The sequence below is a fragment of the Hoplias malabaricus genome, chromosome X2 (assembly GCF_029633855.1).
Source record: "Hoplias malabaricus isolate fHopMal1 chromosome X2, fHopMal1.hap1, whole genome shotgun sequence".
NCBI lineage: Eukaryota > Metazoa > Chordata > Actinopteri > Characiformes > Erythrinidae > Hoplias > Hoplias malabaricus.
This window is the reverse complement of record NC_089819.1, coordinates 9,340,069-9,356,487: the sequence shown is the minus strand read 5'-3', so window position 1 is coordinate 9,356,487 and position 16,419 is coordinate 9,340,069. Positions and strand designations below refer to the sequence as shown.

General features: G+C 38.5%; 1 protein-coding gene across 1 annotated transcript in view; it reads right to left on the bottom strand.

Annotated features, from left to right (window-relative positions):
* Positions 1 to 16,419, bottom strand: part of LOC136676465 (nipped-B-like protein A) — a 32,037-nt gene that overhangs the window by 6,555 nt on the left and 9,063 nt on the right. Inside the window, exons 11-37 of the mRNA XM_066653515.1 lie at positions 15,285 to 15,455; positions 14,268 to 14,339; positions 14,059 to 14,148; positions 13,412 to 13,512; positions 13,122 to 13,208; positions 12,712 to 12,943; positions 12,382 to 12,533; positions 12,208 to 12,288; positions 11,466 to 11,566; positions 11,117 to 11,246; positions 9,805 to 9,887; positions 9,576 to 9,708; positions 8,373 to 8,516; positions 7,856 to 7,942; positions 7,402 to 7,613; positions 7,118 to 7,220; positions 6,877 to 6,975; positions 6,485 to 6,631; positions 5,638 to 5,772; positions 5,166 to 5,264; positions 4,725 to 4,778; positions 4,507 to 4,615; positions 3,697 to 3,827; positions 987 to 1,127; positions 556 to 804; positions 366 to 456; positions 42 to 215 (exon numbers count right to left, since the gene is read on the bottom strand). Coding sequence (XP_066509612.1) covers positions 42 to 215; positions 366 to 456; positions 556 to 804; positions 987 to 1,127; positions 3,697 to 3,827; positions 4,507 to 4,615; positions 4,725 to 4,778; positions 5,166 to 5,264; positions 5,638 to 5,772; positions 6,485 to 6,631; positions 6,877 to 6,975; positions 7,118 to 7,220; positions 7,402 to 7,613; positions 7,856 to 7,942; positions 8,373 to 8,516; positions 9,576 to 9,708; positions 9,805 to 9,887; positions 11,117 to 11,246; positions 11,466 to 11,566; positions 12,208 to 12,288; positions 12,382 to 12,533; positions 12,712 to 12,943; positions 13,122 to 13,208; positions 13,412 to 13,512; positions 14,059 to 14,148; positions 14,268 to 14,339; positions 15,285 to 15,455 — 3,408 coding nt within the window. The remainder of the gene's footprint in view (positions 1 to 41; positions 216 to 365; positions 457 to 555; positions 805 to 986; positions 1,128 to 3,696; positions 3,828 to 4,506; positions 4,616 to 4,724; positions 4,779 to 5,165; positions 5,265 to 5,637; positions 5,773 to 6,484; positions 6,632 to 6,876; positions 6,976 to 7,117; positions 7,221 to 7,401; positions 7,614 to 7,855; positions 7,943 to 8,372; positions 8,517 to 9,575; positions 9,709 to 9,804; positions 9,888 to 11,116; positions 11,247 to 11,465; positions 11,567 to 12,207; positions 12,289 to 12,381; positions 12,534 to 12,711; positions 12,944 to 13,121; positions 13,209 to 13,411; positions 13,513 to 14,058; positions 14,149 to 14,267; positions 14,340 to 15,284; positions 15,456 to 16,419) is intronic.

Sequence of the window (16,419 nt, the reverse complement as noted above, 5' to 3'; positions counted from 1 at the left end):
TAGTTGGTTGGTAGATGTCGCAGGTGGTTGTATTGTCTCACACTCTCTGTCTGCTTCCTGCATGCGAGAATCCTCCTCCTGGAGATACATCTGCAGGTTCTTCAGCACCTGAATCTTCAGAGTCACAGAGCTTTTAGAGTCAGACAGCAGCCCGTTGTACAGGACCTTCACCTCAGGAACAAACATCAAACTGGGGTGCATTATGAACATAAAACCTAGACAGAGAAAGAGAAAGAAAGAGAGAGAGAGAGAGAGAGAGGTGATTGCTGTGTGATTACTATGGTATCATGAGAGTTTCAAGTGTGTGTGTGTGTGTCTGCACAAGAGAGAGTGTGATGAAAGAGAGAGAGTTTGTGGGCTCTTACCCAGTCCGATGATGGCTTTACACTTCACCTCCTCTTCCTCGTGACTGGTAAAGTACAGCAGGAGCTCAAGAACTTTATCTTTAATCTCAATCTGCAAACAAACAAACGAATAAACACATATACACATCATTTATAATGTGTCTTATGTGTATGTACCTTGTTGGTATCTGTACAGTGTTTGTGTGTGTACCTTGCTGTTTCCTTTGAAGTATTCTAAGTCAAAGTCAAAGTGCCTGCACAGAGCTCCTACAGTGAAGAGGGATCGGAGCAGCGCTGCTTTTGTTGCTGTCTGATTGATGCTGTTGCTGTTCTCCTGATGCTGAACCTTCAGCTTTGTCAGGACGCCATAGTAACGGTTAAAACACGCCCACACAAACTTATAATTATGGGTTACTTTATTTACAACAGCTCCCAAACAGCTCACACAGTGCTGAACCACCTGCAGAACCACACACAGAGAAACACATTCATATGTAAATACACAAGCAAATTCACTTATTTACTAATAAAGAGATGTTTTTAAATATTACTCGGGTTTGTACTGAGTTTACTGAGCCATACTATATTGTTTATCAGCTTCATCAGGTCCTCAGTGTTGGCGTACAGTGTGTGTGTACTCACAGTCATGCCATATTTGATGATGAGCTTCATCAGGTCTTCCTCAATGGTGGTGAGGAAGCTCTCACTCGGATGTTCCATCAGAGGAATGACCAGTTCCAGGATTTTCGCCACATTACAGATCACCAGGAAATCACTCTGAGACTACACACACACCCAGAGAGAAAGAGAGAGAGAGTCAGTCAACATGGCAATGGCTTACATGTCTCAATGTTTATTGCTGGAAAAGAAATAGAAAACCTTGTTTACCAATGACTTTTGATATTTACACTTCTTTTCTGTCGCTCCCCATTGACCAAAATAGACACTTACTGTCTTTCCTTTATATACAATAAATCCACTATTCAGATACTGGTTTGCATGTTGCTTGAGGAGGCTGCTACATTATTACACACTACATAGCTCAGGCTACCTGTGCTGATGCCGAAGGTCGAATTTATAAATGTAGATGATGTGGCAAAACATAATTACATACATGAAAGGGACATAAGGTAGTATTTTACCTTAAAATTACAATAACATCAGTAAAATCATTGTAACACTTCACTGACCTGTAATAAAGAGAATAGAATCTCTGTTACTGCTACTTGAGCTTAGCACTGCAAAAACTGTACTATGTAACTTTTGGAGGATGGTAGGAAATCACCCCCCTCCCCTTTGATTTCAGGACAGTGCTGTAAAAGCGAAATGACCCAAATGCAACTACAGGTGCAACTTAATAAATTAGAATATCATCAAAAATTAATTTATTTCTATAATTCAATTCAAAAGGTGAAACTCATTTGTAGATTCATTACAGAGTGATCCATTTCAAGTGTTTATTTCTTTTAATGTTGATGATTATGGCTTACACCCAGTGAAAACCCAAAAGTCATTATCTTAGGAAATTAGAATATTATACAAGACCAATTTTAAAGTTTGTACAGTCTATGCACTCAATACTTGGTCTGGGCTCCTTTTGCATTAATTAGTGCATTAATGCTGGGTGGCGTGGAGGCGATCATTCTGTGGCACTGCTGAGATAGTGGCCTTCAAATCACCTGCATTGTCAAACAGTGATTCTGTGGTTATTAAACCAGGTATTTGCAGTTTTGGCAGTGTAGACAGGTGCCAAGTCCTGCTGGAAAGTGAAATCCACATATCCATAAAGCTTGTCAGCAGAGAGAAGCATGAAATGCTCTAAAATTTCCTGGTAGACAGCTGCGCTGACTTTGGACTTGATACAACACAGTGGACTAACGCCAGCATATGACATGGCTCCCTAAACTAGGGGTCGGCAGCCCGCGGCTCCTTGATCCCTCTGATGCGGCTCGGCTTTTGAAAATAATTAATGAGTATTTAATTAAAATGTATTTTATTTTAGTGCGTTCATTTTCAAAATGTAATTCTATGAAGATTATGGCGATCTTGTAACATCTAAAATATTTTAACATTTAATATTTAAAATATTTTGTCGCTCTTAATACACGCCACAACTTCCAATGTGCGACAGCCGCCAGTGTGCGGTTTCTTGAACTATTGGAAAGCTGACTGCACGGCGCAAGTAAAAGGATAATGGCACGCAGAGAGAGGACAGCATTTTTGTTTGCTGCCAGTAGATAATTTAAGTTTGACGTTTTTTTCCCCCATTACTACAAGGACTCAAATAGACATTGAGTATTTTACTTAACCATCAACACAACGTCTTTCATAAATGTAACACAGTATAGTTTGTTTATACATATACATAGAATTTCAAAAGGGTTTTGTGGCTCCCAGTGTTTCCTTCACTGTGTGAAACGGGTCCAAATGGCTCTTTGAGTGGTAAAGGTTGCTGACCCCTGCCCTAAACCATCACTGATTTTGGAAACTTCACACTAGACTCAAGCAGCTTGAATTGTATGCCTCTCCACTCTTCCTCCAGACTCTGGGACCTTGATTTCCAAATGAAATGCAAAATTTACTTTCACCTGAAAACCTCTGAGCATTAGTCCAGTCTTTTTAACCTTGGCCCAGGTAAGACGCTTCTGGCGTTGCCTCTGGATCAAGAGAGTTTTGACACAAGGAATGTCCAGCATCAGTCCAGTCTTTGTGAAACTCACCCACATTTTTAATGGCCTTTTCTTGACAATCCTCCAAAGCTGTGGTTATCCCTTTTGCTTGTGTTCCCTGTTTTCTTTTATTCAGCTTCCCATTAATATGCTTAGATACAGCGGGAGGGTGTCAATAACAGCCTTCTGGACATCTGTCAAGTCAGCAGTCTTCCCCATCATTGCGTAGCCTACAGAACCATACTAAAGTACCATTTTAAAGTCTTAGGAAACCTTTGCAGGTGTTTTGTGTTGATAATTCAAATTTTCTGAGATAATGATTTTGGGGTTCCTTCCACTCGCTGCAAACAATAACCATCAACATTACAAGGAAAACGCTTATAATAGATCACTCTGTTTGTAATGAACCTACATAACATGAATTGAATTACTGAAATAAATGTACTTTTTGATGATATTGCACCTAGAGCCCAGATACCAAATCTTACCTAGGGTTCCTTCAACATTTTTGGATTTTGAGGATTGAGAATTTGAGAATGCTACACTATTCTAACAATGTGATTTTAATTTCTCATTTCTCACATTGATTAACATGTTTACAGTTTGTTTTTGAGAAAACAGCGCAGTGATGTGGAGATGTATGGATGATGAGTTCGAATGTGTGTGCGTATATGTGTACTCACGCTACACTTGGTGGTGAGGTAGGGTTGCATGGTCATGGCGTGTCTGACCATGAGCTGAGGTCTGATCTTACTGAACAGATACAGAGTGGTAATACAGGCCACCAATCTTGTAGAGTTTACACTCTTATGCTCTAAATACACAAAGAAAAATAATTAAAGCCTTTTAATAAAATCAATACCATGGATAAATTATTTAAATCCCTTTCTCCAAATACCTGGGAAATTACCCCCTTGAGACCTATCACAATATCTGAAAAACAGCCTATACAAAACCAAAAAATACCTAAGAAATAACCCACAAAAAACAACACATTACCCAGGGAGTAACCACACAAGAGCCTGAAATAACCCAGGAAACAAGGGCAGTAAAATACTAAGGATCTATCCCACATAAGCTGGATACAATACCTAAGAAATTGCCCTACAAGATCTTTACAATACCTGGGGCATTATTCACAAGGGTTAAGTACAACAACCTGTCAGGGAAATCACACACGAGACCTTCACAATACCTGGGAAATGACACCCACAAATATTCAGAAAATTAAGCACACAAGTATAGTACAATACCCAGGAAATCAACCACATATGACCAGTAAAATACCCAGGATTTTACCCACCCAGAGCAGCAACCAATTAGACTCAGTGGGAAATTGGCCACACAAGAAAACACCCAGGAAATAATTTAAAAGAGCCCAGTAAAGTACCTAGGAAATCAGTCAACATAATAACCTAATAACTTTCCAGGTGTTAAATACAAACAGAACAAACAGAGAGAGTCGATGTTTAGTGCGTGTAAAGTGATGAAACCTGAGAGAGCCTCCTCATGTTTAAGGATGTATTCCACCAGATTGTCCACCAGCTGCACACAGGCTTTTTTCGCAGGTTTATAGGATGAGTCTTCCTCTGCCTTAAACAACTGGAGAGAGACAGAAAGAGAGAGAGAGACCAAAAGGACTTTTTTATTCTTATTCTTTATTACTGAATATTTTTTTACAGATTCATTTTATAGTAACAGAAATACTCACGTTTTGGAGGAGCTGTTCAAACCAGTCGTAACCAGAGTCCCGACAAGCTGCCACCTGCAGGACACAATATACATCACATTTTAAGCCACTATTTATGTGGGGTGCATAATGTTCTCAGTATAGTTATGAAGTGAAGGACATATGATTTTTTTCCATATGTATCGTGAATGGTGAATTTCTTGAAATTTGTTATGCACAGGATGAGGCTCAATTTCATCATCATACTCGTGCTACTCATGACTGTTTAGTTTTCATAGCTATTGCAACAACACTAATGATCAAAATGAGCTGATAATTTCTTTATATACCCTGACGTGTTACTTCTTAGAACCATTATAAAATTGCTTGCAGAATCAGTAGATTACATTAATACTGAGGCCCTATTGAACACATAAAAACATTCAACGAAAGAATGATGGTTAGACGTTTGGTTGTACTGACCACATCAGTAATGTTGATGATCTTTCTGTTCATGCCCTCTTTATCATGATTGGCCGTCGGAGTGAACCACAGCTTCTGGAACGTCTCATTTACCAGTTTCTACAAAAAATAAAATACATAATCATAAATCAGCTACTGCATGCCCTCCCTCAAATGACCTACAACAGACTACCCACCAAACATAAACCAACTGCTGTAGATCACCAACAATCCCAGTCCAGCTACTATAGACTATCCAAGAATTACAGACTTGCTCCTGTAGTATTACATATCACATAGTATAGACCACCCTCTAATCACAGACCAGCTTCTGTAGACCACCCACTGACACCAGACCAGCTAATGTAGACCACTCACCAATCCCAGACCAACTACTGTAGACCCCATCAATTACATTCAATGCTAGTCAAACTACTTTATTAAGAATCTAATGAACGTGTTTGACAAAGTTGTGAGGTAAATGTGTATTTGCCTTGATTCCCTCCTCGTCGTTGACTCTGCGGATCATCTTCACACACATCTCTGTTATCCTGCTGAAACCCGGCTGCTCCAGACAGATGTCCCTCAAGATTTTTATAACACGCTTGCGAACACTTATGCCTGTGTCCTAGAGAGAGAGAGACAAAACACACACAATCACACAAAAATAAAAAGAGAAACTGGTATGGCTGAAATCTTTATAACATTTATAACTAATGAGAGTTTTCTGTATTGATAAAACACATCCACATCTCAAAAAAAGGAAAATAAATTCAATAAATAAACAGCAAAATATTTAAGCTATGTTCAAAACCTACAACTGATGTTAGATGAAAGCTGGTCAATACATAAATGCTAAACAGCAGTTAGACAAAACACATTAAAATACAAAATCTGCTATTGGCACAGCAGGAAAATCTGATTTACGAAAAACACTCTTTTTATGTATTTATGTTTATGTATATATTTAATTATATTTACAATACAGGCTCAGACATTAATTCTTCATGAGACTGAACGCAGTTTCATACCAACATTCATGTCTCTGAGTGCATGCGCTGCTTTACATACAGTACAGGGTATGTGGTTCTTTTTTTATTCATGAGAATGAGGTTAGATTTTTGCAAAAATATCAGCATCAGTGCCAATCTGGTGAATAATTTGATAAATCAATTTTGCCAGTTGATAGTTTTGTTCTGAGAATAAGGTTTAGTGTTTTAGCAATTCAGGAAAAACTCTAAAACTTTTAATTTACTTTAAAATATCTGTATTCTGGACTGGCATGCAAATTCTCACACACACACACACACACACACACACACACACTTGAGAGTACTGACCAGTATCCTCTCGATTAGCATGTCGTAGTACTGCTCTGTGAGCTGAGGACGACTCAAAACGAATCTCCCCAACAGCTCCACTGCTGCCTCCCGCACACTGGTGGAATTATCCATCAACCTCCCATGGACTCCACGTTGCATATCAGACTGTAACACACACACAGGTTAATTAATTAAAAGATTAATTAACCTACCCTATTGCTACTGGAGCTTAAAATGTTTTTAGGAGAATGCTAACAGTTAAAAAGTGGGCTGTCTAACAGAAAATTTATTTTGATGTTAAGCACACAAAAGATAATATCACACTCTGGGATTCCTGGAATAAAACTTATGATCTCCCAAAGATACGGACCACATTTCATACATTATTAACCATCACACAGAAACATTACCCTGGCCAGAATACAGGGGTCCACAGCCACCACCTCAGAGAGACACTTCATCGCTTTGGTCCTGACAGCAATCGCACTCTCTCCAAGAACCCTCAGGATCTATAATATATTATCCAAACAAACAAAATTATGAAGCAGTTACATTGAGATTTTAATTACAATAGTAATGAGCTTGGCTCCTACACTTTCTGTAGTGCATTAAACACTGTCATGTAGATGAGGAAGGTCTGGTTTGTGTTACCTGTGTCAAGTAGATGTCGAAGCTCTGGGAGAAAGGTCTGGTGGAGGCCAAGTATCGTACAATAAGACAAGCATCATCGTAATCCACAGTATCTGAATTAATCCTGAAATAACAAGAAAAAAAACAATTAAAAACAACAAAAATAATAATATTCATTTTTTTATTATTATCATTATAAATCTTTCATCCTTTCCTACAAGCTTCAAGGGGTGAGACAGTACTTATACTGTAACTGATGTGTGCATTTACTACTATTTATGTTTGTGTGTGGTATTAAAAAGTACCTGAGAGTGGGGAACTGATTGATGGAGGTTTTGATGACAGAGTGGAGGAATTTTTTGCGAGACTCTGCCCTGTGTAGGATGTCCCGAGTGTTTTTGAGCTCCTTGGCATGTCCCTCTGACTCCTCAGGATTCAGGTTCTGATTCTGCATCGCTTTCTCACACTCAGTCTGACAGTCCCTCAACCACTGTGCAATGTAGAACTTGCGAACAAACTACACACACACACACACAGAGAGAGAGAGAGAGAGAGAGAGAGAGAGAGAGAGAGAGAGAGAGAGAGAGAGAAAGCATAGAGGGGGAAAAATGAAAGAATATAGAGATGAGAATGAGAAGTGGGCCTTTCAGGAATGAGTGAGAGCCTTTAAAAGGCTACAGTACTCACTAGAATAAACATAACAGAAGCTCTCACTGGAATGGTGGGTGAGTATAAGTATTATATGTGGGACAGACTCACTATAAGTGCGGTGTCTGTTTCCAAGTTCTCGTCCAAGTAGTCCAGCAAAGCTTTCTGGAGCTGCTGAGTTTCATCATTCCCTGAGCTCTGAACACAAAAAAATATTACAATAAACCATGTTATAGTCAAGAGTTTTCCTCAAATACAGTCAGGAATCAGGACAGATGTTGATGTGACTAGGTTTGACAAGTCAGATCAGATTTCATATGGTTTTATGCTAATTTGCAAACTAACAACTCCTGGGTTTTTACTATGACAGCCAACAAACACAACTGGGTCACCTGTAACTCCAAACATGGGCACTCTGTCTAAAAATCAGGTGTAAGAAACAAATCTCATTTGCCCTGCAGTGCAAACAAGGTCTCAGATTGCAGAACATCAGTCCTGATAGAATGAACTGTTTGAATAAAGCCTAAAAAATCCAAGGTGGGATCAACAAATAAAGCTGAAAACAGAGTAAACCATAACAAATGTGTATATAACTTTGCCTGGGTGTATTTGTGTGTGCATGTTGTACCTGGTGTATAATGCGGTCAATGGCTCTCTGGTCCATAGGGCTTGTGACTGAATCCTTCCTGAGCCGAGCAGCGACGGTGCCCAAATAATCCAGAGAAGCCACTCTCAGAGCCATCTCTGTCTGTTTATTACTGAATTGATGCACCTGTTAATACACACACACACACACACAGTCTATACACATAATACTTACCGGGCACTACTTTGGGAAAATAACTATTATATATCCACTACAGAAAATTAAAAATTACACAAGTATAATAATAAAGTAAATAATTTTTTTAATGAAAAAGCACATCTTGTTATTATTTCAGTATTTCCACATTCCTGATTTTATTTCTGTATAATTACATTTCCACCTTTGTTTATTTACACATTTCTGTATCCAAGTATACATGTTTAGTCTATAGTCTTAATCTCACTGCAGAGCAGGATCGGTCAATTTGTCAAACAAGTAAACAAGTGTGTCCCGACAGTAAAACCGACAGAATGGGGACAGAGAAGTGTTTTACTGTGTTTTCTATTCTGAATCAACAGCACAGTGGCTATAGTAAAACGCTATCCACATTTGAAGATATTTACATCCAGCACTACAAAAACAGCACATGTTGCCCATGTTTGGCAGAGGCTGTGAAGCGTGAAAGCTTTTAAAATGAGTCAAAAATATAAGACTTTACAAATAATTACCTGATCTTCATCTTAACAACGGGTGGCTAGTGTTTGTGAGAAGTTACTATTGGTGTGGAAGAAAATATTGGATATTTGGATAGACGTACACTGGGGAGTCTTATATGGGGGGGTTCATGGTTATTTCAGCATGACAATGCCAGGCCTTATTCTGTATAAACTTCAGCAACATGTCTTTTTAGACTCAAAGTGCATGTATTTGACTGGCCTGCCTGCAGTACAGATTTGTCTGCTATGGTGCCTTATGAAAAAGAGAAAGTGAGCAGGGACTGCTGAGCAGCAGAAGTCTTGTGTCAAGCCAGAATGGACAAAAAGTCTTCTTGCAAAATTTAAACAATTTGTATCCTCAGTTCCCAAATGATTAAAAGGTGTAATTAAAAGGAAAGTGATTTAACACAGTAGTAAACATGTTTCTGTCCCAAATTTTTTGGAATGTGTTGCAGGCATCAAATTCTAAATGCATTTATAGGGGGCTTCAAATATGTAAAATGTACGAGAGTGTTGTTTGTATGTGTACCAGTAATCGCCCCAGGAGACTGAGTAGTAGTTCTGATGCAGGCCACTCAGGTTTGTTGACTGTAGACAGAAGATCCTGCACAAAGTTCTCAAACAAAGGTCTGTAATCCTCCTCTCCTTGTTTACTGCCACATCTATAACACCCAAACAAACATATAAACAAACAAACACATGTGAGTTCACAAACAAGGAACATTGAAAGATATGCCAAAGAGGAGGAGGATGTTCACTTTTTGAGGAAGACGGAGAGGAAATTCTGAGCTGTTCGTCGAGCTGTTTCATATGAGTTTGTGATCAGCACATCATCATCAACCTGAAACACGCACAAAAAAAAAAAAAACACAACTAGTTACATTTTATTTATATATATATATATATATATATATATTATGCATATGACATACCAATTATTATAGCAGAAAACAAATTATGTAACAACATAGTGAAGTACAGGCATCCTGAGCAGAGAATGACATCACATACCCCCTCTGTGAGTTGGTATGTTTGTTCTCTGCTCTGTTTTGAATGAACACATTTTGCACTAGCAGATTAATGCTATGTCCCAAAAACACCTTTCTGCACCTTTCCTTCAAAGCCACAGTGCTCTTCTGATAATAATGCAGTATTTTATACTCTATGTGGTGTGCTAAGATGCCAGTATGGTATTTGTTTAAACTTCAGAATTTATTTATATGTTTACAACATTAACATAACACAAAAACAAAGCCAACCTATGTGTGAGACTGTAGAGAGGTGTTACATGATATTCCATCTCTGAACATTAAAACATGCAGTACCACTAGTAAATGTATATAAAATGATGTGCAGTGTTCAATGACAACAGAATTTTCACTTGAGGTGGCATAGAATGGGTAGGGTAACAAATTTACAGTTAAATTACATGATTTCTACCCCTATGTTTTTTGGAGTGAAGGCAGTATGTGAATCACCCTGTCATGCCCATCTCTGTCATTTACGCTGCCTCAGCTTCCTGTAATTGGTCTGAATTTCCAAACCATCCAAAAAGTGTTTTCACACAGAACTGAACCAATATCTATTGGTCTAACCAAATTTTTGTCCTTCAACATGACTCTGAACAAGTGTTTCTTCTCCCTGATGTACAAGATGTTCCACGTTGCATTCATGAGTGACTGGCTAGGTATGATTTATTGTGAATATTATGAGTGAAATTGTACTCTTTTGCTTGGCAGCAGGTGAGAGGCAAGGCTAAAGGGAATCGCATGACTGAATATGAAGCATTTGTTTTGGTCTGCGGTTCTGATGCTTTAGTGTAACACCTACAGGCAGAATGTCAGATGTTTAATAAGTTCTTTAGAAGACTGGCCTATAATGAAAATGTATCAGTGAGGTGAGGATTACTTCACTCTCTCTGAGTGAGTTCTGTACTTATGAAACAGAAGTGTGGGGTGTCATTCTAAAACTGTGTGCTACAAGCAGAACAAAATTCACGCTCATGGAAGAGGATGGTAGGGTATTTTTCTTTCTAAAACCCACTTTAACACTGTGTGCACATGTGTATACCTTCTTGCGTTCATCTTCTGCATTGTCTCTATCTGAAGGCAGGTGAACCACACATTGAATGAGCTGTAGAACCAAAGCACTGACCATCTGAATATACACCGGCTCTCCTTCATCATCACTGCTGTTCAATCTGCACACACACACACACAATACAAATTTTACTCCATTAAACAAGCAGAACTGTGTACATACACCTATTAAAGGACTACTACTGTACACTATAGACTACTGTACCAATATTTTGGACAGAAAATGTTATACTACAACAGCTTTAGTGAAACAGTGCATTTTAACTGAGATAAAATTAATTATAAACAAAGACATTACACAGGTACATAGACACACACACCTGAAGTTCCTGAGGCTGCGTTTGCTGGTGGGTAGTCGAGCAAGAGAGGTGAAAATTTCCTCCAGAATCAACTGCCTGTGTTTTTCATAACGAGAAAACACCTGCAAATAACACACAAATAATATGCTATTCATTTATGCGTAAAAACCTCTAACAAAGATATTAATTATATTATGGTTTCTTACATATATGGAATGTAACCAAAACTATCCTTAATGTTTTTTTTTTTTTAATTACCACATTTTTGTGACTGAGATCATGAAAGTGTTTTGGTTCTAAAAAACCTCCAGCGGTTTTAAACAGTGGTGTTGAATGGAAGCCAACATCCTCCTTTAAAAGCTCCTCACAGAAAGTTATTAACTTAAATAGTTCTAAAAACACTGATGATGTCAGCCCATAGTTTGAGGATTCATTCCTGCCTGAGAGCAACCCACAAGAAATTATGAGGATAGAAAACTTTTGTTCATATTTCCATTCTTTGCAAATTTAAAACTCTTTAGACTAGTGGAGATTATTGATATGTGGTGAGTGCAAAAGTTGTGTTACATTATAACATTTCACAACAACTGTGCAGTTTTCAGTTAAGCAGAATGTTGTTAATGTTTATGTGTGTGAGTGTTTGAAAGCAGCACTATTTATCTGAGTGCAGGACACCTGCTGTGCACGTTTACATTGAGCATGTGGTGAGTGTGTGGTTGTGTTTGTTTATGCAGGAATATGAGAGAAAGAGAGAGGAACTCACCACTGTCACCAGTCTGATTGCACACAGCTGCAATTCACTTACATTCTCCACAAAAAATGGAGTAATTCCCATGGAGGAAACCTACACACACAGCCAATCAGAAAGTAGTAACTTTAGAAAGAGGGAGAAACAGTGAAAGAGGTGTAGCTAAAAGTGTAAAAGAAAGTGTAGTACCTGTAGGATGGTGGTGTCGGTCATCAACTGAATCTCTAACAGCTCTGAGATGTTACTGACTACATCACACACTTTGTTATAAAGCATTATAATTACTCTCTGTTTAGTGGTGGAGCATTTAGCACGCTTCGCCCTTGAGCTTAGCATCGAGCCTGACAGAGTGGAAAAGAAAAAAGGGGTCTGTGTTACTTTTGATGAGGTTACATGGTGAAAAACAAACTCCAGCAAGCACTTAAAATGGCATCAAATTTTGATCTTCTATCCTCTAAACATTTCTTGGTTGTGAAACAGCTTAGACACCCAGTGTAAAAAACATGTAAAGTTTCCTACCTCCGCTGGGGTCAGTGCGATACACTGGGTCATACTGAGGATACAATGTGTTCTGCAGGTGGAACTTTGAGAATTGCAGCAGCCTCTCAATCACATCCTCCATGTAAACGGCTTTGGGCATCCGTGCTGATGTCATCACATTCAGAGCAGAGAGACAGGCGTCTGCGGACCTTGTCACTCGCTCCATTATCAGATCACGCCACAAACGCTCCTCCTCTTCTCCTTCATTTTCCTGAGGGAGGCGGGACGGAAAGAGAGAATGGGTGAGAAGCAAGAAAATATAATGAGAGAGAAAAAAAAGGAGGCAGGGAGAAAAGAATGGAGGAGAAATTATGTTGTGATTATATGTGCTTTTTACTGTAATAGAACATAATGAAAGTGTGTTTTCTGATAATCAGTGCAGATCTTACAGGACTCATGAGGGTTGAGAGATTAGCTCCATCCAAAATATTCTTCTCCAGAATATTCAACAACTTCACCAATTTATCACAGGGAATCTGAAAACACAGAGACAGAAAGGGGGAAAGAAATTAGCTGCTGCTCACTGCTTTCTGTGCTAAGTTAATTTAGTTTGTGTTTTTTCTGTTCTTTTCTAAGCTCAGGGAAACGAGTTATAATACTGTAAGTGTAATAAACTGTGTGATAAAGTGTTTCATTTACTTTTTATTTATTTTTTATTGATTTGTGTGGTTTTCCTCACCTTATCTGCGATGCCCATGGCCTTTATCTTTGCTGACTCACTGCTTAGTTCATTCAGTTGCTGTTTCCCCAGCAATAGCTCCTGAGGAATCTCATCATCATCTATAAACACACAGTGTATTACAATAATGATCACGTTTACAAAAACATAAGAAAATTCATGTGAAAATATGAACTACACACTTAAATCTCCATTTGGTAATTAATCTCTACTCAACACACAAAGATAAGGTGAAGCTGAGCACAATTTTTCAATAAACAATGTCATTACTTATTATACACGATCATAATGTTCCGAAATCCACCTTAATATTCAAGCCTTTTACACCATATTCTTACATTTTTACTAGCAAAATGATTAATGATCCTTGTTTGTGAATCAGTGAATGAAACCAGGTGTGTGTAGGTTTTTCATGGTACAGATGGCAATATAGGTAGTAGAAAGACAGTAATAAAGTTAGTTATAAGGCAGTTTTAAAAACAATAAAACTATTTATTATTCATAATAAATAAATACTAATAAAACTATTTAGTATTTATGGTAAGGAATGCCGTAACAATCCGGCATTAAACGGTAGTAAAGCAGACACAAAGATTGTACTAAAAGCAGTTAAAAAAGCAGTGGTAAAGCTGTAATGCTTTGTTTACCCTGAGCAGTGAAATCCACGTCTTCCAGGTTTTCCAGGATGCTGTCAATACTGGAGCAAAATCTTTTGAAGGTGGAAGAATCCATCATTTCTGCATGCACACACACAAATAAATAAATAAATTACTAAACAAATAACCACACAGACAGGTGGTTAGCTGGGTTCAGTTACAGAACAGGAAATGGATGAGTAAAGGGGGCGGAGGTTTACCCTCAGCTGTGAGCTTGGGTTCATATGCTTTCCTCTTCTTCTCTTTCTCCTTTTTCCTTATACTCCGAGCCACTGCAATAACAAAACCCACAACTTTTTCAACATTACACTCATACACAACTTACACCCAAAATATACACAATTACAGCTACAGTACTCCAAACTCATCAACACTGCAACATATTTCCACAAACAAATAAGCACCTACATTGAACAATCACTGGATTAGGAACACCTACCTCATATCTACACTCATTGACCATTTTATCAGCTCCACTGACCACACAGGAGAATTTGTCGATCTACAATTACTGACTGTAATCCATCTTTTTCTTTGCATACATTCTTATCACCAGTTCATACATTCTCAGCGCTGCAGTGATGGTGGTGATGTGTGTGTGTTGTGCTGGTACATGTGCATCAAACACAGCAGTGCTGCTAGTGTTTGTAGACCCCTCAGTGTCACTGCTGGACTGAGAACAGTCCATGAACCAAACATACATCCAACAGCGTCCTGGGGTGGTGCCCTGTGTCCACTGATGAAGGAATAGAGGACGACCAACACAACATTTGAGCTACCGTCTCTGACTTTATATCTACAAAGCAAACCAACAAGGTATGTGATACTGGGTCTGATCCACTTGTACCAGCAATCTGTGTCAGATTACGGCATAGGGTTCGCAATGATGTGTAGCCCACGGTTTAGGGTCAATGCAGGAGTATAAATTGGGCTTAAGAGTGTAACAGGGTAATCTTGTATTTACTGAAGGTTAGAAGGCAGAATAGGTGATCTTAAACCCACTGTTTTCATTAGTTTTGTATCTGAAGCATGTTACTGTATACTTAATTTTTAAACAATGCTTTTTTTGTACTGTTTTCTTTCCTGCTTTTCTTGCAAATATAAAACTTGTCTAAAATTGTCAAACATTTTAAGGCTAACTTAAAATTGGGTCTGGTGTTTGGAATCTTCTGAAGTAAATTATAGATAGGATTCATGGAATATTAATAATGTCTAACCATCATTGATACTGGGAGGTGGTGAGTCTTCTTCCGAGTCGGCATAACGACCGCCCCTTCCCTTACGGCTGTCGAAGACTCCACTCCCTCTCCGATGTTCTCCAGAGCTTCGTCTGTCTTTCTCTTCAAATTCCCAAGTCCGGTCACGCTCTTTCTTCTGACGTTTGCGCACTGCCAGATGCAAACACCAACCCAGCCACACAGACAGACGAAAGAGTGAGAGAGAGGAGATATTGTCATTCACTGAAATTTATCACCAGGTTTAAACAAGTGTAACAAATTACAGCACGGACCCAAATGTGACTGGCTTACCTCGCTGCAATCAACAATATTAATATCATAATAAATGTTCCAAACCAGTGTGAATTCCCAGAGGTAGAGTGACCGTTTGACCTATTTAGCATATGAACAAACAAAGCAGGAAGGGCCACAACAGCTCTCACTGTGGGACCATAAGACCTAATCAATATCAATGGAATTTTATTACTGAGTAATCAACAACCATCACAGACAAAGGGAACAAGTCTAAACAAGAAGGTGACAGAACTCAGAGTTCAGTATAGTTAGAACTTGAGTGGTATTTGCACATGGACTGTATTCAGACAAAACTGACATCACATCCTTCAGGAGGAGCTTAGGGGAAGGCGGTATTGTCAATCTATATATGGTGTGTTTTTCTACTACTCAACGTTCAGTCCAGCTCCACTGAATCCTCGGTGAATAACTGTATCTTGCTGCTGCTTGCTGTAATAAAGGTTGTCCATTTTTTCATAAATTATTTAGAAATAACTTTTCCTACACACGTGAGTGACACAATAGAGAGAAGGGACCTCTAAGAACTGAACAACTGCAGTAAAAATTTTAACCTAATTAAATTTAAGGTCATTATATTGATACTGAGTGTCCTGAATGTTTCAGAGATTCAGTACTAAAGAATAAAAGGAAATGTGGCCAGATTTATGTGTTACTGTTACATGACCAAGATTCAAATAACTTTGTAGTCCTTAAATGCACCTGCCTCAAAAGGGGCTCCCCCACATGTGGGTGGTCCTGTGGAAAATTGGTTTAAAACATACTCTCTAACACATTCAGGCCACTATTTGTCAGTATTGCGATTGTCTCACAAAATGAAAGA